Source organism: Salvelinus alpinus, chromosome 4 (genome assembly GCF_045679555.1).
Source record: "Salvelinus alpinus chromosome 4, SLU_Salpinus.1, whole genome shotgun sequence".
Classification (NCBI taxonomy): domain Eukaryota; kingdom Metazoa; phylum Chordata; class Actinopteri; order Salmoniformes; family Salmonidae; genus Salvelinus; species Salvelinus alpinus.
This window is the reverse complement of record NC_092089.1, coordinates 73,556,490-73,584,337: the sequence shown is the minus strand read 5'-3', so window position 1 is coordinate 73,584,337 and position 27,848 is coordinate 73,556,490. Positions and strand designations below refer to the sequence as shown.

The 27,848-nt window shown below is 42.9% G+C and overlaps 1 protein-coding gene and 1 long non-coding RNA gene across 6 annotated transcripts; one reads left to right on the top strand and one right to left on the bottom strand.

Moving 5' to 3' along the window:
- Positions 1-7,813, bottom strand: LOC139574416 (polycomb group RING finger protein 1). Of its 5 annotated transcripts, none has more exons than XM_071398962.1 (9): positions 7,652-7,813; positions 6,757-6,859; positions 5,138-5,290; positions 4,796-4,867; positions 4,607-4,709; positions 2,087-2,132; positions 1,750-1,836; positions 1,363-1,443; positions 1-850 (listed from the first exon to the last, which is right to left on the bottom strand). In XM_071398962.1, the coding sequence occupies exons 1-9, from the start codon at positions 7,736-7,738 to the stop codon at positions 800-802; spliced, it is 783 nt and encodes a 260-aa protein (XP_071255063.1). In that variant the 5' UTR covers positions 7,739-7,813; the 3' UTR covers positions 1-799. The 5 variants fall into 5 exon arrangements, with proteins under 5 accessions (XP_071255063.1, XP_071255061.1, XP_071255062.1 ...); XM_071398960.1 differs by having other exon boundaries at positions 6,757-6,866; positions 7,653-7,813; XM_071398961.1 differs by having other exon boundaries at positions 6,757-6,862; positions 7,652-7,810.
- Positions 7,814-10,602: 2,789 nt separating this feature from the next.
- Positions 10,603-27,118, top strand: LOC139572514 (uncharacterized). Its single transcript, XR_011674442.1, has 3 exons — positions 10,603-10,741; positions 26,050-26,169; positions 26,283-27,118. It is a non-coding gene; the product is annotated as an uncharacterized lncRNA (long non-coding RNA).
- The last annotated feature ends 730 nt before the right edge of the window (positions 27,119-27,848 follow it).

The window sequence follows — 27,848 nt, the reverse complement described above, 5'->3', positions numbered from 1 at the left end:
TTTGTCCAACTTTAAAATATTTATTTTCAAAAATACAAAACAAGCAAAATATATACACACTATTAAAATAGAATATATTTAATACAAAATATATACAGCTGCTGAGGTCATTAGAAAGGGGGAAGTCCTTGCCTGACAACTCACCCCAAATGTAATTCTGAGGCCGGAAGCCGTGCTTTGTGAGGATTCTGAATGGTCACTAGCTAGCAACAACGAAAAGAGTTGCCATGTGGGGAATCGTAGGTGGCTCTTTTCAGCTATACCGTTCTTGATACCGTGTCTTGAGGTTTGACTGATTTCATGTCAATGCTAAGATGGCAAAAATTCACTAGCTAACCAACAACTAATGTATGAAGAGACAAGTGCTCATTGCTTATATAAAACAAATACATTTGCACATCGAGACTAGTTTACATGTCAACAATCGAAGCCAACCGTGTCTGTTTTGCCCCATAGTCGCACACACGTTGGTTGTGGTTGTTGCCAAACAACCAATGAGTCTATTGATCGCTACATACGTTCAGTCTGAAACTGCCATCCTAGAAGTTGTTTGTCTGACTTCAAAATGAAGGCCTTTCTACAAAACAAATATATCAGCGATTGGATCGTCTAACAAAGAGTATCAAAGTTGATGACATCATGTAGGCCGGCGCTGGCCCAACCCATCGGTTTCTGGGACCAATCAGAATGTGTTTGCATTCTAGAAATTGTCCGGGGGGGGGGCAAACCCAGACTCATGGTGGACAAGAAACATCAGTTGGCCAGAGTGATGTGGATGGGTAGCCAGGCAAGAAAAGTTCTATCTTGTCCTTTTGTCCTTAATAGTGTAGTGAAGGACCAACGGTTGAGCCTGGAATAAAAATACTCAATTAATTACATATGTCTCAAGTGATCCTACGTGAACATAAATCCAACTAATCTGAAGAAACTCCCAAATCAATTATAACCCTATTACAAGATTTGAGGTAAGTCAAAAAGTATTTTCTCTTCTCGCACTACAATTCATTATTTGGATTTATGAAGGAAGATGTACAGTGAGATCAGTGTCAGCATGATTTAACTTTAAATATGTATGCACTCTTATGTTTAATTATTGTGTGAGACAAAATGTCTTACCCCCAAACAATGTCGTTTTCTAAGTAACATACAATGACTTTCTTGTGCTAGAAAACATGTTTGAATTGAGAGTAAAATTGCCATAGACATTGTATAATTTGAAGTCACTACAGAATATTGATTTGGAATATTATTTATTTCCTTAAATCCAACAATGCCGTTTCCACCGCAGAACGTCCAAATGGAAAAAGAAAGTTCAAGTGTAAAGGAATTCAGTATGAAATTGTTGGCTCAACTTGGAGGTACCTTGCCAAACCAGTGAGAGATCCACAGCCGTTTCATGGTCATGTGATCTGGAAGGGACTCATTATTGAACAACATCTGGATCTGTGATGAAATGGAGACCACACAGTGAGGACAAAACATGACAACTGGTCCTGGGTCAACTGTACAAGCGCACATATGCTCCACTTCCAATTCTCTGAAACATTCACATACTCAAAATACAACTTGTGTATAATATTCAAAGCACTCGACTGAAAAGTTGCACAACAAGGGATTACCTAATAGGCTACACTTTTGTAGTCATAGGACATGGTTCCTGTGTTGTAGTTTTGGACTGTTTGCAAATAGGTACACTGCACATGTAATGTAAAATGGTGCTGATATGTCCCTCTTAAACAATCAACTGACCTGGTGCTTCTCCACATTCAGTCGATGACATAGCACTTTACGCAGGTGTCTCACCTCAGCTCGGACCGAGCAGCGCACAAACTTCTGCTGCAGAGACGAGGCAGAGCAACATTACTACAACTCCAATTCCACACGTGATTACAGAATTAAAAACGGAAATACCAAGAAATGTGTGGGCAATTCTATTAGGGACTGACAGATACTCAAATTAAATACAATTGCAAAAGCAATTGAGGGAAGCATTGCTTTTGGAGACCCGATCCAAACAGAACAGACCACTGGAAGTTAAACTAACAGACCTCTGGTGGCATGTGGTTCCATTCCACATACAACTTACTTGAAGAGTCAGTTTGGTCTTATCTTTTTTTTCAGAAAGAGATGAACTGTAGGGACAAGAGAGTACATGATTAAGCATGAAACACTGGGAGGGATTTTAAGGGGCATTTTGAATGGACAGAATTTCAGGAAACATGTGACGGATTTTCATTTTAAAATGTGAAATTTACCGGCTATATCTAATAGAAACCCATTTGAATGTCACCGTGTGAAGGTTAAGCTCGTTTTTTTTGAAGTGCTCACTGCCAATCAGTGGTGTAGTGGAGGGTATATGCAGGTATAAGCTGTATACCCAGTTATTTTTCAGTGGGTATTGCATACTCCTTAATCCCCACAATGTGTGTCAAAGTAGTGTAGGTATACGCTGTATCAATTAACAAGGCTGATGGAACAAGATCAGAATATTCAGCTTAAAATGTTGATAATTATTTCTTAAAGTTTTAGGCGCTGCAATGTGCAGTGCATTCGCCAAGTATTTAGACCCCTTGACTTTCCACATTTTGTTACATTACAGCCTTATTCTAAAATTGATATTTTTTTTAATCCTCAATCTACACACAATACCCCATAATGACAAAGCAAAAACAGAAATACCTTATTTACATAAGCATTCAAACCCTTTGCGACGAGACTCAATTGAGCTCAGGTGCATCCTGTTTCTAGAACTTGGAGTCCACCTGTGGTAAATCCAATTGATTGAACATGATTTAGAAAGGCACACACCTGTCTATAGAAGGTCCCACAGTTGACAGTTCATGTCAGGGCAAAAACCAAGCCATGAGGTTGAAGGAATTGTCCGTAGAGCTCCGATACAGGATTGTGTCGAGGATCAGATCTGGGGAAGGGTATCAAACAATTTCTGTAGCATTGAAGAACCCCAAGACCACATTGGCCTCCATTCTTAAAATGGAAGAAGTTTGGAACCACCAAGACTCTTCCTAGAGTTGGCTGCCCAGACAAACTGAGCAATCGGTGGAGAAGGGCCTTGGTCAGGGAGGTGACCAAGAACCCAATGGTCACTGACAGAGCTCCAGAGTTCCTCTGTGGAGATGGGAGAAGCTTCCAGAAGGACAACCATCTCAGCAGCACTCCGCCAAGCAGGCCTTTATGGTAGTGGCCAGATAGAAGCCACCGAAAGGAAGACCACAACGAATAAGATTCTCTGGTCTGATGAAACCAAGATTGAACTCTTTGGCCTGAATGCCAAGCATGTCTGGAGGAAACCTGGCACCATCCCTACGGTGAAGCATGGGTGGCAGCATCATGCTGTGGGGACATTTCAGCGGGAGGGACTGGGAGACTAATCAGGATCGAGATTAACAGAGCAAAGTACAGAGACATACTTGATGAAAACCTGCTCCAAGAGTGTTCAGGTCCTCAGACTGGGGCGAAAGTTTACCTTCCAACAGGACAACCCTAAGCACACAGCCAAGAGAACGCAGGAGTGGCTTCGGGACAAGTCTCTGAATGTCTGAGTGGTCCAGCCAGAGCCCAGACTTGAACCCGATCAAACATCTCTGGAGACCGGAAAATAGCTGTGCAGTGACGCTCCCCATCCAACCTGACAGAGCTTGAGAGGATCTGTAGATCTGTAGAGAAACTCCAAATACAGGTGTGCCAAGCTTGTAGCGTCACACCCAAGAAGACCAGAGCCTGTAATCACTGTTGAAGCACCTTTGGCAAAGTACTAAGTTACGGGTCTGAATACTTATGTAAATGTTTTCACAATTATTATTTTTTTTATACATCGCAAACATTTCTAAACCTGTTTTTGCCTTGTCATTATGGGGTATTGTGTGTTAATTCATGGGCAGATAGAAACATCCCTTTGAAATTTTGAAAGAGGCGAGATAAAGAACTACCGTGAGTTGCTAAAATGACTAGGATAATACATTTGGCTGCTAGACAATGAAAGAAAACCCATAGTACATGAACACATGAGGAAGTCTTCATCAAATAATTGCCATCACATTTCTGTGATGGGATTTTGGTTACAGGCTACTTTGAAGCAAAGTAAGACATGCCTCATGAAGTAAAACGTCCAGGTTTCAACAGCATATTGACAAGCCAGCAGGACACCTGCCTTTTGCATGGTAGGCTATTATAGCTCAAATCATTGTCACCAGTTTACAAAACATCATAAAATACTTAAACACTTCTGCCCGTCACACTGACTCACTGGCGCAGGAAACTCTGCAGGCCGGTACCAGTTGAAATGTTAAAGAGAGCTCAAGACAGACAGGCAGAGTACATAGATGATGCGATTGAAAGACAATCTGAACCAATTTCCATGCAGAGCCAATGCAAACAGGATATATTCTAGGGTGGCAATGTTTTTATTTGTTGGCTTTTATGTATTTTTATTGGACAATAGTTGGCAATTACCGGAAACACTGAGGGGGGGGATGTAAAAACAAAAAACTGAATTTAAGCACTAAGTATCAGTGATAATCCACCTGCGGTCTGAGAATAGACAGTAGGCTACTTACTGTAGTTGTCAAGACATGGCACGAAAGCTTACCTTTGCCTCTCTAGACAAAGCGAGACCTGCTCGTCATATCTGTAGAAGTGGGCCTTGGAATGGTCAAAGCTGGTAAAAGGTAATCCTGCATCTGGTATGGAGTCTAGGGGTGACACACAGATACCATGTAAAAGTAGAAGCTGTAGATTCACAAAACATGAAAAATCGAATTAAAATCTAAAGGCTTACCTTCCCCAGACGGTTGGACAACTCTCTCAAGCCCACGCGACTGATAGAATTCCTTTATTCTCTTGTCTTCACCTGTTTACAAAGAACAGAAAATAAGGACCTTAAATACTACCACGTAAAATAAAAAATATACATTTTTATCAAGCTAAATTGATAATGTAATGACGCAGGTGTTTAAGTAACACTGTTACACTAGTTCTCATTGTATGAGAACTTATCAAATTAGATGATTAGGAGTTAAGAGCTTTTTCCCTAAGTAAACAGGAGAAACAATAAAACCATTAAAGTACTATGTAACAAAAATCAGAACAAGTATTATTGTATGAATTTCAATGTACTTACTTTCTTGAAGTCCTGGAACCAGTTTGTAGACAATGTCTTGCATCACTCTATCCAATTTCAGGTTCAATAAAGGCTGGGTTTCATGGATCTTTATGTTGCACATTGGACAATACTTGCTGGTTTGGAGGTATTTCACAATACAACTTTTACAGACTGAAATAGAAGCAGAAGAGACATTGGCCATTAATGTCCCTGAAAAAGGAGGTTATTTTATAATAACATTAAAATGCACTATACAAACTTATATTACTATGTACACTACATGACAAAGTATGTGGACACCTGCTCGTCAAACATTTAATTCCAAAATCATGGGCATTAATATGGAGTTGGTCCCCCATTTGCCACTATAACAGCCTCCACTCTTCTGGGAAGGCTCTCCACTAAATGTTGGAACATTGCTGCGGGACTTGCTTCCAGTCAGTCACATGAGCATTAGTGAGGTTGGGCACTGATGTTGGGGGATTATGCCTTGCTCACAGTCGGCATTCCAATTCAACCCAAAGGTGATCGATGGGGTTGAGGTCAGGGCTCAGTGAAGACCAGTCAAGTTCTTCCACACTGATCAAAATTACATTTCTGTATGGACCTAACCTTGTGCACAGGGGCATTGTTATGCTTTAAAAGGAAAGGGCCTTCCTCAAACTTGCCACAAAGTAGGAAGTGTAGAATGTCATTGTATGCTGTAGCGTTAAGATTACCCTTCACTGAAACTAAGGGGCCTAGCCCAAATCATGAAAAACAGCCCCAGACCATTATTCCCCCTCCAACAAACTTTACAGTTGGTACTATGTATTTGAGCAAGTAGCGTTCTCCTGGCATCCACCAAACACAGATTTGTCTGTCGGACTACCAGATGGTGAAGCTTAATTCATCACTGCAGAGAATGCGTTTCCACTGCTCCAGAGTCCAATGGCGGCAAGCTTTACACCACTCCAGCCGACACTTGGCATTGCGCATGGTGATCTTAGGCTTGCGTGCAGCTGCTCGGCCATGGAAGCCCATTTCACGTGAAGCTCCCAACGAACAGTTATTGTGCTGATGTTGTTTCCAGAGGCAGTTTGGAACTCGGTAGTGAGTGTTGGCGATCCCATTCTGTGAGTGTGTGGCCTACCACGTCATGGCCGACTTGTTGTTGCTCCTAGACATTTCCACTTCACAATAACAGCACTTACAGTTGAGCAGAGCAGCTCTAGCACGGCAGAAATTTGATATACTGACTTGTTGGAAAGGTGGCATCCTATGACCGTGCCATGTTGAAAGTCACTGAGCTCTTCAGTAGGCCATTCTACTGCCAATGTTTGTCTTTGGAGATTGCATGGCTGTGTGCTCGATTTTATACACCCGGCAGCAACAGTTGTGACTGAAATTACCGAATCCATTAATTTGAAGGGTGTCCACATATACTTTCGTTATTATAGTGTTACTGCACTTTTGAAGCTAGAAACATAAGTATTTCGCTGTACTTGTAAATCTGTGTACGAGACCAACAAACTTTGATTTGTACGCATTCACAGGCAGTAAGGCGGCTAGTTCACAAGTCTATAAAAGTTTGCCTATTTCTTAGAGAGGTAACGTCATAAGCCAAAACATAGAAAACACAGGCTAGGCCCACTTACATGTATGCAGACACTCGGTAATAGTTGTGGCATCGATGAAGTACCCAGCACAGAGATAACACACTATGTGCTCGTTCAGGTCTTTGATCTTCAACTTCACTTCCTCCTGCAACAATATTAAGTTGCTATTGAAATCTCAAGAATATAAAGTATCCCATGCAGTTTCGTTACATTGTTGCTACTTGGTGTAAAAGTAAAAATAAATAAATAGCAGAATGATGATATTCTAGAGGAGCCTGGTGAGTTCATTCGAATAACATTGCGCGTGCTCTTTTCCACTACTTTGAGCAGGTGGGTGTGTCAGGTGACTGCAACATTGTACCTAGTTATGATTGCTAACACAATAGCAAATAAGTGTAGCATCTAACCTTACGTTATATCTTTATAAAGTTATAGTTAGCAACCCAGTACGCTACACACGGAATTGCAAATATTGGACACAGGTAACGTTAAGACAGTCACTTTACAAGCAAGGTTTGACAAGCCCGTCACGAGAAGCTAGCTAGCCTAGCAAACACAATTAGCTGCTACTAGTTAATAAGTGTAAGAACTAACATCAGTCAAAATATTTTATCCATGCAAAACGCACATTAGTATTTTAACAAACAATGCACCGCGTTTCTGGTGTACAACGGGGGGAATGGGTAGTTTGAAGGGTACACATTTGCACGAATTACCTGCATTAGCTGCCCAGAACAACAACACGAGTAGACTTCTTCCACACACACGCCTGCGCACACATGGTAGGCAGCTCTCTCCCCATCACTTAGGGACGGGAGAAAGCGCTCGCATTGCTGCCTTTCCTCGTCGTAACTAGTTATGCGGCTAGATCCAGCTCTGATCAACTCAAACAATTCTCACTGGTCTATAGAGTCCGAAATTAATTGGTACCTACCTCATTTCGTAACGGGTCGAGCTTATATACGGACTGGAGTTGATTTCTTAGCCGCATAGCTATCGCCATTGGCCCTTGCTCCGCCATCTTTGGGAATTATTCGTATTTCCGGGTGGAAGGAGTGTGTTCAAGAGCACGCTCCAAGTCCGTTCTGTGGCTGAATTTCAATCATCTTTCATCGTGTCCTGCCCTCTAATCCTTCACTCGCTTCCTACTCTGTTTTCTCACTCGCTTCCTACTCAAAACTATGTGTTAAGTATTTTAATGAATAACACCTCGAAAAATACTAAACTAAAAGCAGAACACAAATTACAGAACGGTTAGTCCTGTTACTCAACTTGCATTTCTTAGCATACAGCTTCTCATGATGGGTTGTACGCTGCGTGTAGGACAAAGCTATACTACTTCCAATAATAAATAATATTTGCATGGAGAAATTAAGTAGGCCTACTAGTGACAGCACTGGCACCTTCTATGACATAAGAGCCATATGGCTCACTGTTGGGCTCACACACAGAAACGTTTTTGAATAGTCTTGAATGGTAGGCTCTGTGCTACCTGTCTCTTGTCAGTAGATGGCACTGGAAGCATACGACTCAATATTGTTAGACAACAGCAACATTTATTGGGTAGAAATTGTCCATATAAATAGTTTTTCACGTTAGTTGTTGGCCAACATCTTAGTTTGGAGATTGCAATCACCACTACGGTTATAGAGCATAGGCTACTCATCCACAGGGGTAGGCTACACTGTGACATATTTAGAAGAGATGGTGTTCTCAGTAACAACAGTCCTAGTTATAAAACTATATCAATTATGTCCTTAAATTTAACCAATTGTCCCTTAGGTGAATCTTTAGAGATCACCACTACATATTGCCTTTTAAAAGATGTCATTTGTACCATATGGAATGATATTGTATGGTCACTTTGAGCGCAGGTTTGCTGTGACAAGTTTCAGAGAAGTAGCATCTATAAAAATTAAAAAATCATGTAAGTTAACTTTTGAGTCGCTCCTTCATTGATGGAAAGTGCTCTGGGCTGTCTTGAACGTTTATTTAGAATTTGTAGTGAAATCCCCCAGTGGCTTTCTATCTGTGCACCACCCAAATGTTGTCTTGAACAAAAGCTCATGTTGTCTCACCCTTTGAAGCACCTTGTTGTTTGGTAAGCCAATGGAATATACGCATGCAGTGTCTTTTGCATCCCATTTGGTGTAATGTCAAAAAGCTGTAGGCCTAATAGCTGCATTTAATTGATTCTGGAAATATGTACATGATTTACACATAACACGTTTTACGTTTACAGAGGAATTTTACTGAAGGTTTAAAAAGGTTTCTAAAGTTAGAATTTTACAATGCAGAGTAAGACGTACAAAATAGTCACACAAGAGGAATAAAATATATAGCTCCGTTATTGTGTATTCTATTCCTCTTGTGTCACTATTATTTTATTTTTTTAACTGCATCGTTGGGAAGGGTTCGTAAGCAAGAATTTCAAGGTTAAGTACACCTGTTGTATTTGGCACATGTGACAAATACAATTTTATTTTATTTTATTTGCAGAGGCCCACTCACATCATATAACATATATAACATATATCATATAACCTGTCTAAACTGTGTTCTGGACCTGAAAAGGAAAGACGAGTATCCACCAGATCCAGATTTGATCCAGTCAATCTAAATTGGGAGATGGCAAGAAGAGGACAAGCGATACTTAATTCTTGGCAGCCCTATGTGGTTGAAAAGCCGTCGTGATCAGCCTCGCTTCACTGAGCCTTTATAGTCGGCCTTGTGTACCCACTGTCTGCCGTTCCCTCTTGCTGTGTAATGTCTTATCTATAAGGCCTGCTAGGTCAGTGCTTATCTGATTGACAGAGCTTTTGACTCCATGCAATATACAAATTACCTGAGGGCCCGGAGACAGGAGATCACAGTATGGCAAAACACGTCAGCCAGGAGAGATAGGGATGGGAAGAGAGAGAGAGAGAGATGTCAGAGAGGGCGCACTGAGCCTTTCATTTATTCTCATTACTTCACGTAGGACATAGACAATGGGGCCCTTTTTTTCTTGGACAGTCTGTAAATCCGCTTGACTTCTCAGCCCTTTTATTTGAAATTATGAGTTTATCTGATTCAAACACCTGCCAGGCAAGACGGAGAGGTCCAAAGATGAAACACCATCCATATAAGTGCACCGTGTGTAACATGTCACCCAACAATTTGCATGGCAGGATGTAATAGATAATAAATAGGTTTATAGACAAATATCATGGTTAGAAAATCAAGACTATAGTTGGCAGGAAATACAGTGCACCTTTATTTCTGATTTGACATATGAAACGGCTAGTTCAGGTGTGCACTGTAGTAAGGCATTGGCTCAGAAAGAGGAAACATGTTTGTTGTTGAGATAGCACTAGAACATAGCCTGCAGCACATCGTTGAGTGTGGGGTCTCGTCTCCCAATTGAATATTTGCTTTAAATTAGTACCGTGGAATGTCAACGTCCTCATCAAAACAGGAAAGAATCCTCCAACGTTGCACACTGAATCAATTGACTGACATCCAATAACTGATAAAGACCCAGTCCTGGACGGCCTGTGCCAAAAACAGCCAAACAAACATTCTGCGGGGGAATCTGCGCTCTGCCATGCCAAAACGAGGCCCCGTCCCAACCGGGGCACATAGGTTGTTTTTTATCCCCGGCCCTCTCGGAGCAATCAGAGCATGCAGGGGTGGGCGTGGCTTTTGTCTCCGCTGCTCCCCGCAATTGGCCGCCAAGTGGCAAGCTAATGGCGAACGCCCCCAGGCAGCGCTCCAAAACCCCCAGGCAGCACTCCAAAACCCCCAGGCAGCACTCCAAAGGCTGTTTTTGAAGTGGAGGGCAGAATGGATGATGTAGTTCAAGGCCCTTTAGGCCTTCCTGGCAGGAAACTCACAGCACGTTGTCTACTACGTACTCTTAGAACATACATGCTCTTTTGGTGGGTATATATAGCCTATTAGCTCATTGGTCAACCAAGCTGGGCTGAGTAGTCATATCTGATTGTAATCCTTGACAAGCAGCCCTGTCTCTGCAAAGTTCCAGGTAGGTGGATGAGTGTGTGTGCAAGTGTGTGAATTTAGTGAGTGAATGAGTGAGTAGCTTTCTGCCACTGAGTCCTGAGGGACCAGTGGACTTGCTAAACTTCAAACAAGCCTATAGAAAGGTTGGTAGTTCAGCAACAAAATCAAAGCGTGCGCCACTATGGGGCACAACAGACAGGGTTGGCTAGGATTGTTGACAACATATAAACTATATATTGTCTCCAAATGTCTATTGAAAACATAAATACATTTTGCACATTGAGAACTTGTTGTCTCTCAAATACATCGTTACAGGGGTTGGTTAGCTAGCTAGCTAGCGAATTTGAGCCATATTAGCATGGACATGAAATCAGTCCAAACATCTCAAAACAAGACATGGTATTAAGAACAAGATGAAACTAGCTGAAACCAGCCACCTATGATTCCCCACATGGCAGCTTCTGGTCATTCTTGTTAGCTAACTGACCGTTCAGAATCATAACAAAGCACTGTTTCCGGACCCATCGATGTGCGCGCATCATTTTCATGACGGTGTCAGTCAACCTGTCTATTGGCTGTGTTTTTGTTCGTTTTCTCTCTAGTGGAGGACCTAGTAGAGTACCTAGTGGGAGGACCTAGTGCAGCAACACTTTGCCATTGTTTTCTGATTTCTCTGGCTCGTGTGTGAAACCCCAGAACTCCCCAAATTTCTTTTTCCCTCTTCCTCATCTTTCCCTTCTGGGCCTCTTACCTCCCTTACATGAAGGGAGTAGGTTGTCTCTCACAATCAGTTCTTGATAAGGTGATTTGTTACATGTGCCCAGAGTTCATCAACAATTCCTCGTCGAACAAAATTACACCCCTGCGTTGCGAAAGTCACAAACTCATTTCTCCACGGTTATCTGGGAGCGTTGTGCTTGTTGACCATCTAAGGTATTGCAGCATTTCAACAGGTGTTATGCTATAATAATCATGTCATGGTGAAAGTTTGGTATTTACAGTAAATATCACTTCAATGCCATTGTGTCCAGCGTGCACTAGACAAGGCCAACAGAGGACTCACAGCATCACCTCTCTTTCGTAAAACCCCAAAAGGAACAGGCATCACACTTCCCATCTGCTGTATCTCCACACGGAGAACCTTCTCAATTACCCCACACCCATCTTATCTTCACAGACATTTAAGAGGATGGGGGGCCGAGGGAAAACATGCTCGACACAGAACCTGAAGGAGCAGCAGCCAAATCCCAGGCAGCATGCAGGTTGAGCAGAACACGGTTACTCACCTAGCCCAATTACGTTGCGCTGACGCGTCCAGATAATCGGCACATCAAAGCGTGCAGAATCACAGAGATGCCTCCCCCCCAAAAAAAAAAAATTTGGGAGCTTGGCTAAGAGATAACGGCAATCCTTTGATGCTGCACGAGCCAGTAGCTGTAGCCTAGCACATTATTTTCTTTATGGCCTCCCGTAAAGAACTTTGATGGGGTTTTAAAAAAAGGGCCCTTATTGCCTGCACTGTGTCAATAATGGAATTGTTTTGGAGACATGTATTCTCTCTGTCTCATCTTCTCTCTTGTCCCTGCATGCAGGCTGTCTTTCATCTTGTTTCAGTATCTCCTTCCGTAGCATGCGACTGGCTGCTGAGAGCCATCGCCGGCCCTGCCACTTAAAACTCCTTAAGGAGAAATTACAATTTCCCATCACTCTTTGTGTTTTCCAGTATGCACACTTCTAATTCCATTAAAAGTGTGCATACTTCAGCTCACAGATTTCCATCATTCTCATTGTTCGTGTCATTTCATTCACATTCAGACTCGATGATTGATATTGACAATGCAATTAAGCAACCTTAGAGTCATAGGAGTTAATAAACATCAACACACATTTACTTCTTTATTTATTTTACTCAAGGGTGAGCAAGCCGATTTGCCCATTAATCTCAATAGCGACATGACAGCATAGCCCAATTTTTTTATTCTGTTCTCAAATGCATGGACAGGTGTTATAAGGTGAACCTGACCGCTGTGTCTGCCCCACCACACCACAGTGCAAAATGAAGAAATCGTTAGAGCCTTTTATAACTGTTCTGGCAAAAAAAAAGCAGCCACTTGAAATAATGACAGGGAATCACAGGCTAAGTGGTGGGAGATCAAAAGCAGGAATTCTTGGGTAATCTGGTGGTGTTGCAAATCTTGGGTAATCTGGCTGCCTTGTCCCCACTGTTTGACATCTATTTACTGTATGAAAGGGAATGGTGCCATCAATTATGGCCCCGCAGTGCTTTTGTTTACCTTTGCCCAGGCCTGAGTGCGGGGCCTGCTTTGGTGAACTATAGATCCCCTTGTTTGCTCTTCGCAGGCAGAGGTGTGTGCCTCTGCGTGCTCTGCTCGCCCTTGGCTTTAGGGTGGGGGCTTGCAGGGGGATGGGGGGCTTCCTGTGGTATGGGAAGAAGGGAGATTAGGGCTAGAGATTCGACTAGCGAGACAGACTGTTTGTTCTGCGTTGAAATGTGAAAACGGAGGGCTTTGCTCACCTACGACTCACACACCTTGCTGTTTGGGTGTCTGGTGTTATTATAGTGGGATCTCTGACAACTAAACACACAAAGTGGGTACTTTAGATAACAATTGACAGTGTATATATTTTTAAGACAATATTTCTAGTTTGTCTTCTCCCTAGTCATAAATCTACCATTAATATATCTATATATTCGCTTGGAGTTCTTAGGAAACTATGCACTATTTCGTTTTTTATGTATTATTTCTTACATTGTTACCCCAGGAAATCTTAAGTCTTACTACAGACAGCTGGGAAGAACTATTGGATATAAGAGCAACATCAACTTACCAACATTACGACCAGAAATATGACTTTCTTCCTGAAGCGGACCACCACCAAGAACCACCACCTCTGTTCGGACCACCACCCAGAACAATGGATCTCATTCCAGTAGTCGACCCAAAACAACGGCGCCGCAGAAGGGGCAGACGAAGCGGCCACCTGGTCAGGCTCCGTAGACGTGCACATCGCCCACCGCTCCCGAGTATACTATTAGCCAATGTCCAGTCTCTTGACAACAAGGTAGACGAAATTCGAGCAAGGGTTGCCTTCCAGAGAGACATCAGAGATTGTAACATTCTCTGTTTCACGGAAACATGGCTCTCTCGGGATATGTTGTCGGAATCGGTTCAGCCACCGGGCTTTTCCATGCATCGCGCCGACAGAGATAAACACCTCTATGGGAAGAGGAAGGGCGAGGTTAATGCTTTATGATTAACGACTCACGGTGTAATCATAACAACATACAGGAACTCAAGTCCTTCTGCTCAACCGACCTAGAATTCCTTACAATCAAATGCCGGCCATTTTACCTACCAAGAGAATTCTCATCAGTTATAGTCACAGCTGTGTACATTCCCCCTTAAGCGGACACCAAGACGGCCAGCAAGGAACTTCACTGGACTATATGCAAATTGGAAACCATATATCCTGAAGCTGCATTTATTGTAGTTGGGGATTTTAACAAAGCAAATTTGAGAACAAGGCTACCTAAATTCTACCAGCATATTGATTGGGCTACGCGCATGGGCAATACTCTCGACCACTGCTACTCTAACTTCCGCGATGTATACAAAGCCCTCCCCCGCCCTCCCTTCGGAAAATCTGACCACGACGCCATCTTGCTCCTACCGTCTTATAGGCAGAAACTCAAACAGGATGTCCCAGTAATGAGAACCATTCAACGCTGGTCCGACCTATCGGAAGCCACGCTTCAAGATTGTTTTGATCACATGGACTGGAATATGTTCCGGTCAGCCTCAGAGAACAACATCGATCTATACGCTGTCTCGGTGAGTGCGTTTATGAAGAAGTGCATTGGAGATGTTGTACCCACTGTGACTATTAAAACCTACCCTAACCAGAAACTGTGGATGGATGGCGGCATTCACGAAAAACTGAAAGCGCGATCCACTGCATTTAACCATGGAAAGAGGTCTGGGAATATGACTGAATATAAATAGTGTAGTTATTCCCTCCGCAAGGCAATCAAACAAGCGAAATGCCAGTACAGGGATAAGGCGGAGTTGCAATTCAATGGCTCAGACACAAGACGCATGTGGCAGGGTCTATTGGAAATCACAGACTACAAAAAGAAAACCAGCCACGTCACGGACACCGACGTCACGCTCCCAGACAAAAGAAACACCTTCTTTTCCCGCTTTGAGGATAATACAGTGCCACCGTCACGGCCCGCTAACAAGGACTGCCCCACCCCCCTCTCCTTCTCTGTGGCCATTTAAACCATTTAAATGTGTTAACCCTCACAAAACTGCTGGCCCAGATGGCATCCCTAGCCGCATCCTCAGAGCATGCGCAGACCAGCTGGCTGGTGTGTATACGGACATATTCAATCTATCCCTTTCCCAGTCTGTTGTCCCCACATGCTTCAAGATGGTTACCATTGTTTCTGTACCAAAGAAGGCGAAGATAACTGAACTAAATGACTACCGCCCCGTAGCACTCACTTCTGTCATCATGAAGTGCTTTGAGACTAGTCAAGGATCATATCACCTCCACTTTACCGGCCACCCTAGACCCACTTCAGTTTGCATACCGCCCCAACAGGTCAACAGACAATGCAATCGCCATCAGACTGCACACTGCCCTATCCCATCTGGACAAAAGGAATATCTATGTAAGAATGCTGTTCATTAACTACAGCTCAGCAATCAACACTATAGTATCCTCCAAGCTCATCATCAAGCTGGAGGCCCTGGGTCTCAACCCCACCCTGTGCAATTGGGTCCTGGACTTTCTGACAGACTACCATCACCAGGTGGTGATGGTAGGAAACTACATCTCCACTTCGCTGACCCTCAACACTGGGGTCTCACAAGCGTGCGTGCTCAGCCCCCTCCTGTACTCCCTGTTCACCCTCCAGCTCAATCATCAAGTTTGCAGACGACACAACAGTAGTGGGCTTGATTACCAACAACGACGAGACAGCCTACAGGGAGGAGGTGAGGGCACTCAGAGTGTGGTTTCAGGAAAACAACCTCTCACTCAACATCAACAAAACAAAGGAGATGATCGTGGACTTCAGGAAACTGCAGAGGGAGCACCCCCCTATCCACATCGAAGGGACAGCAGTGGAGAAGGTGTAAAGTTTTAAGTTCCTCGGCATACACATCACAGACAAACTGAAATGGTCCACCCACACAGACAGTGTGGTGAAGAAGGCGCAACAGCGCCTCTTCAACCTCAGGAGGCTGAAGAAATTTGGCTTGTTACCCAAAACCCTGACAAACGTTTACAGATGCACAATCGAGAGCATCCTGTCGGGCTGTATCACAGCCTGTTACGGCAATTGCACCTCCCTCAACCGCAAGGCTCTCCGGAGGGTGGTGCGGTCTGCACAACGCATCACCAGGTGCAAACTACCGGCCCTCCATAACACCTACAGCGCCCGATGTCACAGGAAGGCCAAAAAGATCATCAAGGACATCAACCACCCGAGCCACTGCCGGTTCACACCGCTAACATCCAGAAGGCGAGGTCAGCACAGGTGCATCAAAGCTGGGACCGAGAGACTGAAAAACAGCTTCTATCTCAAGGCCATCAGACTGCTAAACAGTAATCACTAACTCAGAGAGGCTGCTGCCTACATTGAGACCCAATCACTGGCCACTTTAATAAATGTATCACTAGTCACTTTAAACAAAGCCACTCTAAATAATGGCACTTTAATAATGTTTACATATCTTACATTACTCATAATTCCATGTATGTACTGTTTTTTATACCATCTACTGCACCTTGCCTATGCCGCTCAGCTATCGCTCATCCATATACTTACATGTACATATTCTCCTTCACCCCTTTAGCGCTGTGTTTTTTAGTAGTTGTTGGGGAATTGTTAGATTACTTGTTAGATATTACTGCACTGTAGGAACTAGAAGCACAAGCATTTCGCTACACTCTTATTAACATCTGCTAACCATGTGTATGTGACAAATAAAAATTAGATTTGATTGATTTATACGATTTTAATACAGACAAACAGATAGAAGGCATGGCAATGAGGCATGTGAAAGAAAGTTTAAACAAAACAATTTGCTATTGCTCAAAGCCTATTTGATCCAAAGAAGAAAGCAGGAATTTGTACTTGCGGGCTGGATCTTTGTTCTGTGTGTGCATGTGCAGCGTGGCTTGGCACCGAGCTAAAATGGTGGAACACTGGAGAGGACAACCTGTGCGCAACAGTGGCCAAATTTACGAGCTAATGGAGAACTTGTGAGTCAAGAGCCTTTAATATCCTGATAGGTGGGTGGATCAAAGTTATGATCTGATTAAAGGGACCAGGACAAAAGGAGGCTGGTAAATATTTGGACAATGGATTCTTTCAGAAGCTTGCCTTGGTTGTTTTTTTGTTCTTGGACAGGAGTTATAGTGCCCTATATTATGATGACGTAAGAGATATGATTAAAATGCTTCATAGTGCAGACCCTGGAGCATTGTGCTTTGTGGCATTTTCAGAATTTCTCTCAAGTCAGCCATTCAGTATGAAGGTATTATTTGAAACTGTGTTTTACTACTACTGTTATGAAGAGTCAAAGTAAAGAAGATGATGCCAAGGTTGCATCATAGTGACCACCAGGGTTTAGACAAAACATCCCACCCCGTCTCCCATACCTCCCAGACTCTCATCCTCTGATTTTTTTCTAATGATCACCTCCCTTGAGTCTGTCCAAGTTCCCCCAGCACACACACACCCTTCCCATGTGTGCAACTTCTGGCCCGAGAAGAAGCTTCGGAGCAGCCTAGGGGCTCTCTGCTCTCCCTGCCCCGGCCACAGAGATGATGAGGTAATCTGATGCAACCTCATTTTCCCTCAAATTGCACCTCTGATCAGCGCAGTGTTTCCTGCCACAATCAGACTGACCCCAAGTCCTCATCAGAAACGACTGAGGGGAAAATGTCGAACAAAGACCACTTAGGCTAAAGAGAAGAGAGTTTAGTCGAAAGAGAGACTTTCTTAAAAGTGATCTCCCATCAAGTCTTGGGGCTCTCCTTTTCACGTCACCTTCTCTGGGCTGATTGCAGGAGGACTGAGGTCCGGCTCCATGTAGTGGAGATTTGAAGATGTGTGTGGTTGATCTGGAGGGTGTATGACCTCAGAGGCGTCATGGCCATAGGGGGCACATAGGCACGTGCCCAACCTCATAACTAGATACAGTGGGGAGAACAAGTATTTGATACACTGCCGATTTTGCAGGTTTTCCTACTTACAAAGCATGTAGAGGTCTGTAATTTTTATCATAGGTACACTTCAACTGTGAGAGACGGAATCTAAAACAAAAATCCAGAAAATCACATTGTATGATTTTTAAATAATTAATTTGCATTTTATTGCATGACATAAGTATTTGATCACCTACCAACCAGTAAGAATTCCGGCTCTCACAGACCTGTTAGTTTTTCTTTAAGAAGCCCTCCTGTTCTCCACTCATTACCTGTATTAACTGCACCTGTTTGAACTCGTTACCTGTATAAAAGACACCTGTCCACACACTCAATCAAACAGATTCCAACCTCTCCACAATGGCCAAGACCAGAGAGCTGTGTAAGGACATCAGGGATAAAATTGTAGACCTGCACAAGGCTGGGATGGGCTACAGGACAATAGGCAAGCAGCTTGGTGAGAAGGAAACAACTGTTGGCGCAATTATTAGAAAATGGAAGAAGTTCAAGATGACGGTCAATCACCCTCGGTCTGGGGCTCCATGCAAGATTTCACCTCGTGGGGCATCAATGATCATGAGGAAGGTGAGGGATCAGCCCAGAACTACACGGTAGGACCTGGTCAATGACCTGAAGAGAGCTGGGACCACAGTCTCAAAGAAAACCATTAGTAACACACTACGCCGTCATGGATTAAAATCCTGCAGCGCACGCAAGGTCCCCCTGCTTAAGCCAGTGCATGTCCAGGCCTGTCTGAAGTTTGCCAATGACCATCTGGATGATCCAGAGGAGGAATGGGAGAAGGTCATGTGGTCTGATGAGACAAAAATAGAGCTTTTTGGTCTAACTCCACTCGCCGTGTTTGGAGGAAGAAGAAGTATGAGTACAACCCCAAGAACACCATCCCAACCGTGAAGCATGGAGGTGGAAACATCATTCTTTGGGGATGCTTTTCTGCAAAGGGGACAGGACGACTGCACCGTATTGAGGGGAGGATGGATGGGGCCATGTATCGCGAGATCTTGGCCAACAACCTCCTTCCCTCAGTAAGAGCATTGAAGATGGGTCGTGGCTGGGTCTTCCAGCATGACAACGACACGAAGCACACAGCCATGGCAACTAAGGAGTGGCTCCGTAAGAAGCATCTCAAGGTCCTGGAGTGGCCTAGCCAGTCTCCAGACCTGAACCCAATAGGAAATCTTTGGAGGGAGCTGAAACTCCGTATTGCCCAGCGACAGCCCCGAAACCTGAAGGATCTGGAGAAGATCTGTAGGGAGGAGTGGGCCAAAATCCCTGCTGCAGTGTGTGCAAACCTAGTCAAGAACTACAGGAAACGTATGATCTCTGTAATTGCAAACAAAGGTTTCTGTACCAAATATTAAGTTCTGCTTTTCTGATGTATCAAATACTTATGTCATGCAATAAAATGCAAATTAATTACTTAAAAATCATACAATGTGATTTTCTGGATTTTTGTTTTAGATTCCGTCTCTCATAGTTGAAGTGTACCTATGATAAAAATTACAGACCTCTACATGCTTTGTAAGTAGGAAAACCTGCAAAATCGGCAGTGTATCAAATACTTGTTCTCCCCACTGTACCAAGAAGCCATTTCAGGCTATCAATTAAGTTAGAGTAGCTAGCTTGTCTAACTATCATAGCTGGCATGCCAGCTGGCAAGGTTGGTAGACTTTAGCAATGCAAACAATTACTAAGGTTTCCAGGGAGGACTTTTTTGGAGGGGGGGGGCTTGGATAGTTGAGTGGGTGGATTGTGTTTTAAAATGCAATAAAACTTTTTTTGAAAAAAAGAGTGACTGAATTCAGCCAATCAATGAAAGAGGCTGAAAAATGTGATTGCCGTAAGAAGTCTCCTTTTTCTATATCCTATTCATGTTCTTCAATTAACTGCACCATCACTAATAAAAACAGTAACATTTTCCCCATATTGGAATGGGGATCAACTGCAGAAGCCCTGTTCTTTGCACTGAACCATGAAGACTGTGACCAGATTGACTAGGACTGGACTTTGATCAAACACAGACTGCTGAAAAGTTCACATAGTTTCTGGACTAGTAAAAGTCTTTTCTAATGCTTTTATCAGTTAATGGCTGTAATGACAGGATGGCTGTAATGACAGTTGCATATTTCTGCAAGAGGGAACAAATCATCACTAGACATCAAGCTTTGTGATTTCTGCCTGTAAATGAAAAGTGCTATACAAATAAAATTACAAATGGTAAATTACCACATATATGGAAGTAAACTTGAAACAATTGCTTTTTTCTTTACTTTTGTTACTTTATTCACATAGCGAACAATTTGCTGTAAACAATCCAAATACCTCAGTGTGATAAACTGTGGTCTGTCATCTGAGCTGTGCCTTTCCCAATGCATGGATTTTCACATTTATCTGCTGAGCTGCTCAATCAGTCATAGCAATGTGTGAAGAGCACAGCGCCCGTGGAGATAGGGGTCTATATATCAAGAGACAGATTTGTGGTGATGTGAGGAACTGGTGGTGTTTAACCAATTAGAGCCAAGTGTCTAGGACGGGGCTTTGAGGAGATAACAGTGTCTAAGGCAGTTGAAAGAGCCCAGTGAGCTCCATATCTCTATTGTTGCTGGAGGGTAGTATGACTCCTAGAGTTAGATATGACCTTCAAATATCACCCAGCCTAGCAGGAAACCTCAATAGTGATAAATCAAATAAGTGCATCTGTAATGATTACTCATTGAAAACCAAATATTTAGATTTTAATCGATGCATGCATTTTCTCTGCACAGCGGAAATGTTATTTTTGCGCAATGCTGTGCAGTGTTCAACTGAATTCCATCCCTCTGGCGATGCAGCTGAAAGACACTTGTGGCAATGCTTACTGGATGAAAAAGCAGCTGTGCCACTCCCCATACAAATAAACAACAGATTGACATTTTTGAGAAAATATACTAATTACAAGAGCTGAACACACACACACCCACACACTCTGAGGACATCATGCACCTGCTCCTTTTCTTTGACTAGGGTGCAGGACAGAAACAGTGCAGGTATCAGCTACAGCGGTCTGCTGATTATCATTATGATCATCACAGTGGACTTGAGCAGAGACACTCCTTCGTGTGAGGCCCTGGGTAGGATACTAAGCTCATTCATCACCTAAACGCAGAACCCTCACACTGTAAATCGAACTCGGTCATATTTCATTTGCGCAGCGCTCTAGGCCAAATGTCTCCCATTTGAGTCAGTTTGATATATGAGTGTCCGTGTGTTCCAGACACATGTACCCTTCATATCAAATCAAATCAAGCTGTATTTATAAAGCACATTTCAGATACAGAATGCAACGCTATGTTCTTCACTGCAAAGAAAAACAAATAAAAAACAATGAAACAATGAAAAACAAGCTAATTGGAAATGTAATGGTTGGAATTTTAAATCAGTGAGTATTTCTCTAGTGCTGCACCCGTTAAGGAGACAGGGAAGAAGAAACATATTTTTAACATGAGTGTAATGCCGGGGTTTTTAGTGTTGGCTGGCGGTGGTGATGATAACAGTAACATTTGAGTTATGAATAGTCTCATGTTCTCTGAAAATCTGCTACAAATCTTCTATATGGGTGTATTTTTTATGTTTTATGAACAAGTTGTAAACAACCTGATTCTAGATAATCCTATAGACTTTCAGTTGGGCTCAATGGAATATAACATATTCTCTTGTAGATGTAGATGTTAGTAATGTCATAATGGATACAACACAGGAAATGGCGCTGTGCTCTGGGCTTTCTCAATAGCCATTTTTTAAGTGATATGGAATTGGTTCACTCTTCACCAGCAGGTGGCAATGCAAAGTAATAGCTTGCAGTTCATATATATATATATAAACTCAGCAAAAAAACAAATGTTCTCTAACTGTCAACTGCGTTTATTTTCAGCCATCTTAACATGTGTAAATATTTGTATGAACATAACAAGACTCAAAAACTGAGACATAAACTGAACAAGTTCCACAGACATGTGACTAACAGAAATGGAATAATGTGTCCCTGAACAAAGGGGGGGGGGGGGGGGGTCAAAATCAAAAGTAACAGTCAGTATCTGGTGTGGTCACCAGCTGCATTAAGAACTGCAGTGCATCTTATCCTCATGGACTGCACCAGATTTGCCAGTTCTTGCTGTGAGATGTTACCCCACTCTTCCACCAAGGCTACTGCAAGTTCCCGGACATTTCTGGGGGGAATGGCCCTAGCTCTCACCCTCCAATCCAACAGGTCCCAGACGTGCTCAATGGGATTGAGATCCGGGCTCTTCGCTGGCCATGGCAGAACACTGACATTCCTGTCTTGCAGGAAATCACGCACAGAACGAGCAGTATGGCTGGTGGCATTGTCATGCTGGAGGTTCATGTCAGGATGAGCCTGCAGGAAAGGTACCACATGAGGGAGGAGGATGTCTTCCCTGTAACACACAGCGTTGAGATTGCCTGCAATGACAACAAGCTCAGTCCGATGATGCTGTGAAACACCGTTCCAGACCATCACGGACCCTCCACCTCCAAATCGATCCCGATCCAGAGTACAGGACTGTGTAACGCTCATTCCTTCGATGATAAACGCAATTCCGACCATCACCCCTGGTGAGACAAAACCGCGACTCGTCAGTGAAGAGCACTTTTTGCCAGTCCTGTCTGGTCCAGCGACGGTGGGTTTGTGCCCATAGGCGACGTTGTTGCCGGTGATGTCTGGTGAGGACCTGCCTTACAACAGGCCTACAAGCCCTCAGTCCAGCCTGACTCAACCTATTGCGGACAGTCTGAGCACTGATGGAGAGATTGTGCGTTCCTGGTGTAATTCGGGCAGTTGTTGTTGCCATCCTGTATCTGTCCCGCAGGTGTGATGTTTGGATGTACCGATCCTGTGCAGGTGTTTTTACACGTGGTCTGCCGCTGCGAGGACGATCAGCTGTCCGTCCTGTCTCCCTGTAGCGCTGTCTTATGCGTCGCACAGTATGGACATTGTAATTTATTGCCCTGGCCCCATCTGCAGTCCTCATGCCTCCTTGCAGCATGCCTAAGGCACATTCACGCAAATGAGCAGGGACCCTGGCCTCTTTAGTGTGTCCTAAGTTTTCATAACTGTGAAATTAATTGCCTACCGTCTGTAAGCTGCTAGTGTCTTAACGATCGTTCCACAGGTGCAAGTTCATTAATTGTTTATGGTTCATTGAACAAGCATGGGAAACAGTGTTTGGATTTTTACGAATTATCTTTGAAAGACAGGGTCCTGAAAAAGGGACGTTTATTTTTTTGCTGAGTTTAGTACCAGTCAAAAGTTTGGACACACCTACTCATTCAATGGTTTTTCTAATAATAGTGAAGATATAAAAACTATGAAATAACACATATGGAATCATAAACGAACCAAAAAAGTGTTAAACAAATATATTTTATATTTGAGATTCTTCAAAGTAGCCACCCTTTGCCTTGATAACAGCGTTGCACACTCTTGGCATTCTCTCAACCAGCTTCATGAGGTAGTCAACTGTAATGAATTTCAATTAACAGGTGTGTCTTGTTAATTTGTGGAATTTCTTTCCTTCGTAATGCGTTTGAGCCAATCAGTTGTGTTGTGACAAGGTAGGGGTGGTATACATTTTTTACATTTTAGTCATTTAGCAGACGCTCTTATCCAGAGCGACTTACAGTAGAGTGCATACATTTTATAATATTATTATTTTTTTTGTATTTTTATTTTTTTTTACATACTGAGACAAGGATATCCCTACCGGCCAAACCCTCCCTAACCCGGACGACGCTATGCCAATTGTGCGTCGCCCCACGGACCTCCCGGTTGCGGCCGGCTGCGACAGAGCCTGGGCGCGAACCCAGCCCAGCCTGGGCCTGGGCGCGAACCCAGAGACTCTGGTGGCGCAGCTAGCACTGCAATGCAGTGCCCTAGACCACTGCGCCACCCGGGAGGTGCGCCACCCGGGAGGTATACAGAAGATAGCCTTATTTGGTAAAAGACCAAGTCCATATTATGGCAAGAACAGCTCAAATAAGCAAAGAGAAACAACAGTCCATCATTACTTTAAGACATGAAGGTCATACAATTTGAAGGTCATACAATCCATACAATTTCAAGAACTTTAAAAGTTTCTTCAAGTGCAGTGTAAAAACTGCACTTCAAGTGTAAAAACATTCAAGCGTTATGATGAAACTGGCTCTCATGAGGACCGCCACAGGAAAGGAAGACCCAGAGTTAACTCTGCTGCAGAGAATAAGTTCATTAAAGTTAACTGCACCTCAGATTTTAGCCCAAATAAATGCTTCACAAAGTTCAAGTAACATACACATCTCAACATCAACTGTCTAGAGGAGACTGCGTGAATCCGGCCTTTATGATTGAATTGCTGCTAAGAAACCACTACTAAAGGACACTAATAAGAAGAAGAGACTTGCCTTTGGCCAAGAAACACGAGCAATGGACATTAGACTGGTGGAAATCTGTCCTTTAGTTCTGATGAGTCCAAATTTGATATTTTTGGTTCCAACCTCTGTGTCTTTGTGAGATGCAGAGTAGGTGAACGGATGATCTCTGCATGTGTGGTTCACACCATGAAGCACGGAGGAGGAAGTATGATGGTGTGGGAGTGCTTTGCTGGTGACACTGTCAGTGATTTATTTAGAATTCAATGCACACTTAACCTGCATGGTTACCACAGCATTCTGCAGCGATACACCATCCCATCTGGTTTGCGCTTTTATTTATTATTGTAATTTTTTATTTAACCTTTATTTAACTAGGCAAGTCCGTTACAGTGGCAAGAAAAAGTAAATGAACCCATTGAAAATACCTGGATTTCTGCATAAATTGGTTATAAAATTGGATCTCAACTTCCTCTAGGTCACAACAATAGACAAACACAGTCTGCTTAAACTAATAACACACGTCTTTATTGAACACACCATGTAAACACTCACAGTGCAGGGCGGAAAAAGTATGTGAACCCTTGGATTTAATAACTGGTTGACCCTCCTTTGGCGGCAATAACCTCAACCAAATGTTTTCTGTAGTTGCGGATCAGAGCTGCACAACGGTCAGGAGCAATTTTGGACCATTCCTCTTCACAAAACTGTTTCAGTTCAGCAATATTCTTGGGATGTCTGGTGTGAACTGCTCTCTTGAGGTCATGCCACAGCATCTTAAATCAGGTTGAGGTCAGGACTCTGACTGGGCCACTCCAGAAGCCGTATTTTATTATGTTAAAGCAAATCCGTTGTTGATTTACTTCTGTGTTTTGGGTTGTTGTCCTGTTGCATTACCCAACTTCTGTTGAGCTTCAATTAGTGGACAGATAGCCTAACATTCTCCTGCAAAATGTCTTGATGAACTCATACATTTTTCTGTCAATGATAGCAAGCTGTCCAGGCCACGAGGCAGCAAAGCAGCCCCAAACTGTGATGCTCTCTCCACCATACTTTACAGTTGGGATGAGGTTTTGATGTTGGTGTGCTGTGAATTTTTGCTCCACACATAGTGTTGTGTGTTCCTTCCAAACAACTCAACTGCAGTTTCATCTGTCCACAGAATATTTTGCCAGTAGCGCTGTGGAACATCCAGGTGCACTTTTGCAAACTTCAGACGCACAGGAATGTTTTTTGGGGACAGCAGTGGCTTCTTCCGTGGTGTCCTCCAATGAACACCATTCTTGTTTAGTGTTTTACGTATCGTAGACTTGTCAACAGAGATGTTAGCATCCTCCAGAGATTTCTGTAAGTCTTTAGCTGACACTGTAGGATTCTTCTTAACTTCATTGAGCATTCTGCGCTGTGCTCTTGCAGTCATCTTTGCAGGACGGCCACTCCTAGGGAGAGTAGCAACAGTGCTGAACTTTCTCCATTTATAGACAATTTGTCTTACCATGAACTGATGAATATCAAGGCTTTTAGAGATACTTTTGTAACCCTTTCCAGCTTTATGCAAGTCAACAATTATTAATATTAGGTGTTCTGAGATCTCTTTTGTTCGAGGCATGGTTCACATCAGGCTTGAATAGTAAACTCAAATTTTGTGATTGTTTTTTATAGGGCAAGGCAGCTCCAACCAACATCTCCAATCTCGTCTCATTGATTGGACTCCAGGTTTGCTGACCCCTGACTCCAATTAGCTTTTTGAGAATTTGATGACCAATTTATGCAGAAATTCAGGTAATTCCAAAGGGTTTACATACTTTTTGTTGCCACTGTAAGAACAAAATCTTTTTTACAATGACGGCCTACAATGACGGCGCTTAGTGGGACTATCATTTGTTTTTCAACAGGACAATGACCCAACACACCTCCAGGCTGTGTAAGGGCTATTTGAACAAGGAGAGTGATGGAGTGCTGCATGAGATGACCTGGCCTCAACAATCACCTGACGTCAACCCAATTGAGATGGTTTGGGATGAGTTGGACCACAGAGTGAAGGAAAAGCAGCCAACAAGTGCTCAGCATATGTGGAAACTCCTTCAAGACTGTTGGAAAAGCACTCCAGGTGAAGCTGGTTGAGAGAATGCCAAGAGTGTGCAAAGCTGTCGTCAAGGCAAAGGGTGGCTACTTTGAAGAATCTCAAATATAAAATATATTTTGATTTGTTTAAAACTTTTTTTGGTTACTACATGATTCCATGTGTTATTTCATAGTTTTTCTGTCTTCACTATTATAGTAGGTGTGTCAACTTTTTTTGGTGTGTATATTTAAAATAATATATACTGTATATATATATATATGAACGTATTAGTCTGCTGATCTAAGAAAGGAATTTCAGTAACCCCTCTCCAATACCAAAGCTCAGGATTTAGGTTGGCCGAGATGATTGTAGATCTGTGAACTGAAGCACAGATTCGGATCTAGAAATGTATTTACATACATTTAATAATACATTTATTATCAGTTAGATAATTACTTGTATCTTTACATGCTCAGTATGTCATGAGGACAAAGCCTGTAACACAAAACGACACATGGCACCGCAACACAAAACAACAACAACAACATGCATGACTAGATATTATATAATACAGTCGTATATAATGATAATTTAGTGTCCTCAATTAGCACTCATTTAGAACGTTGCTGTCTCTACCCTGACTGCATATTAAAACTGTTGAAATAACGTATCATCAGTCTTTGTATCAGTGTTTTACCTCGCCCAAACAGAATGTCCATGATAGAATTTGTGAACTTCTTTGCATTCCTTACCTTGTGGATTGATTACAACTGATAAAACACATGCAATATGCTTGATGACATTCCGAGAGGAGTATTTATGACTTTTTGTAAGATGTAGTCATAAATATGTAGAGATAATGTGCTGGTAGACATCGTAGTATTTTCACTTGTGGATGTGAAATATATTCATGTCTTGGGTATGTTTCTGGTTGTTAAGCAGTTTTCAACTTGGTGTTCATTGTTTGTTATATTTGCAAATCTCTTTTGCCAAATCACACACGCACACGCACACGCACACTCACACTCACACTCACACTCACACTCACACTCACGCCCTAAAGTGTGTGAAGGAAAGCAAACAGTGTGACATTCCCACCACCACTCCTCATTTCACTCCTACTCAGAGGCCCTGCACATGTATGTTCACAACCTATCGGCTCGTCCATCTCTGCAATGCATTACTGGTAAGAGCAACCAAGGGAGAAGTTGCCTGGCCAACTCTTCGTCATTTGGATGGCTCCTTCTCGTGAATTTCTCCCAAAAGGACCAAGCCTCAGGCCTTTTTGTCGGTGATGGGGAGAATAAGAACTGAAGCGTTTCGAAGGTCCCACAGAAACAAAGTGGAGAGAAGCAGAGAGAAAAGAAATGTCCACTTTATTCTGGGGTCCTTCTCA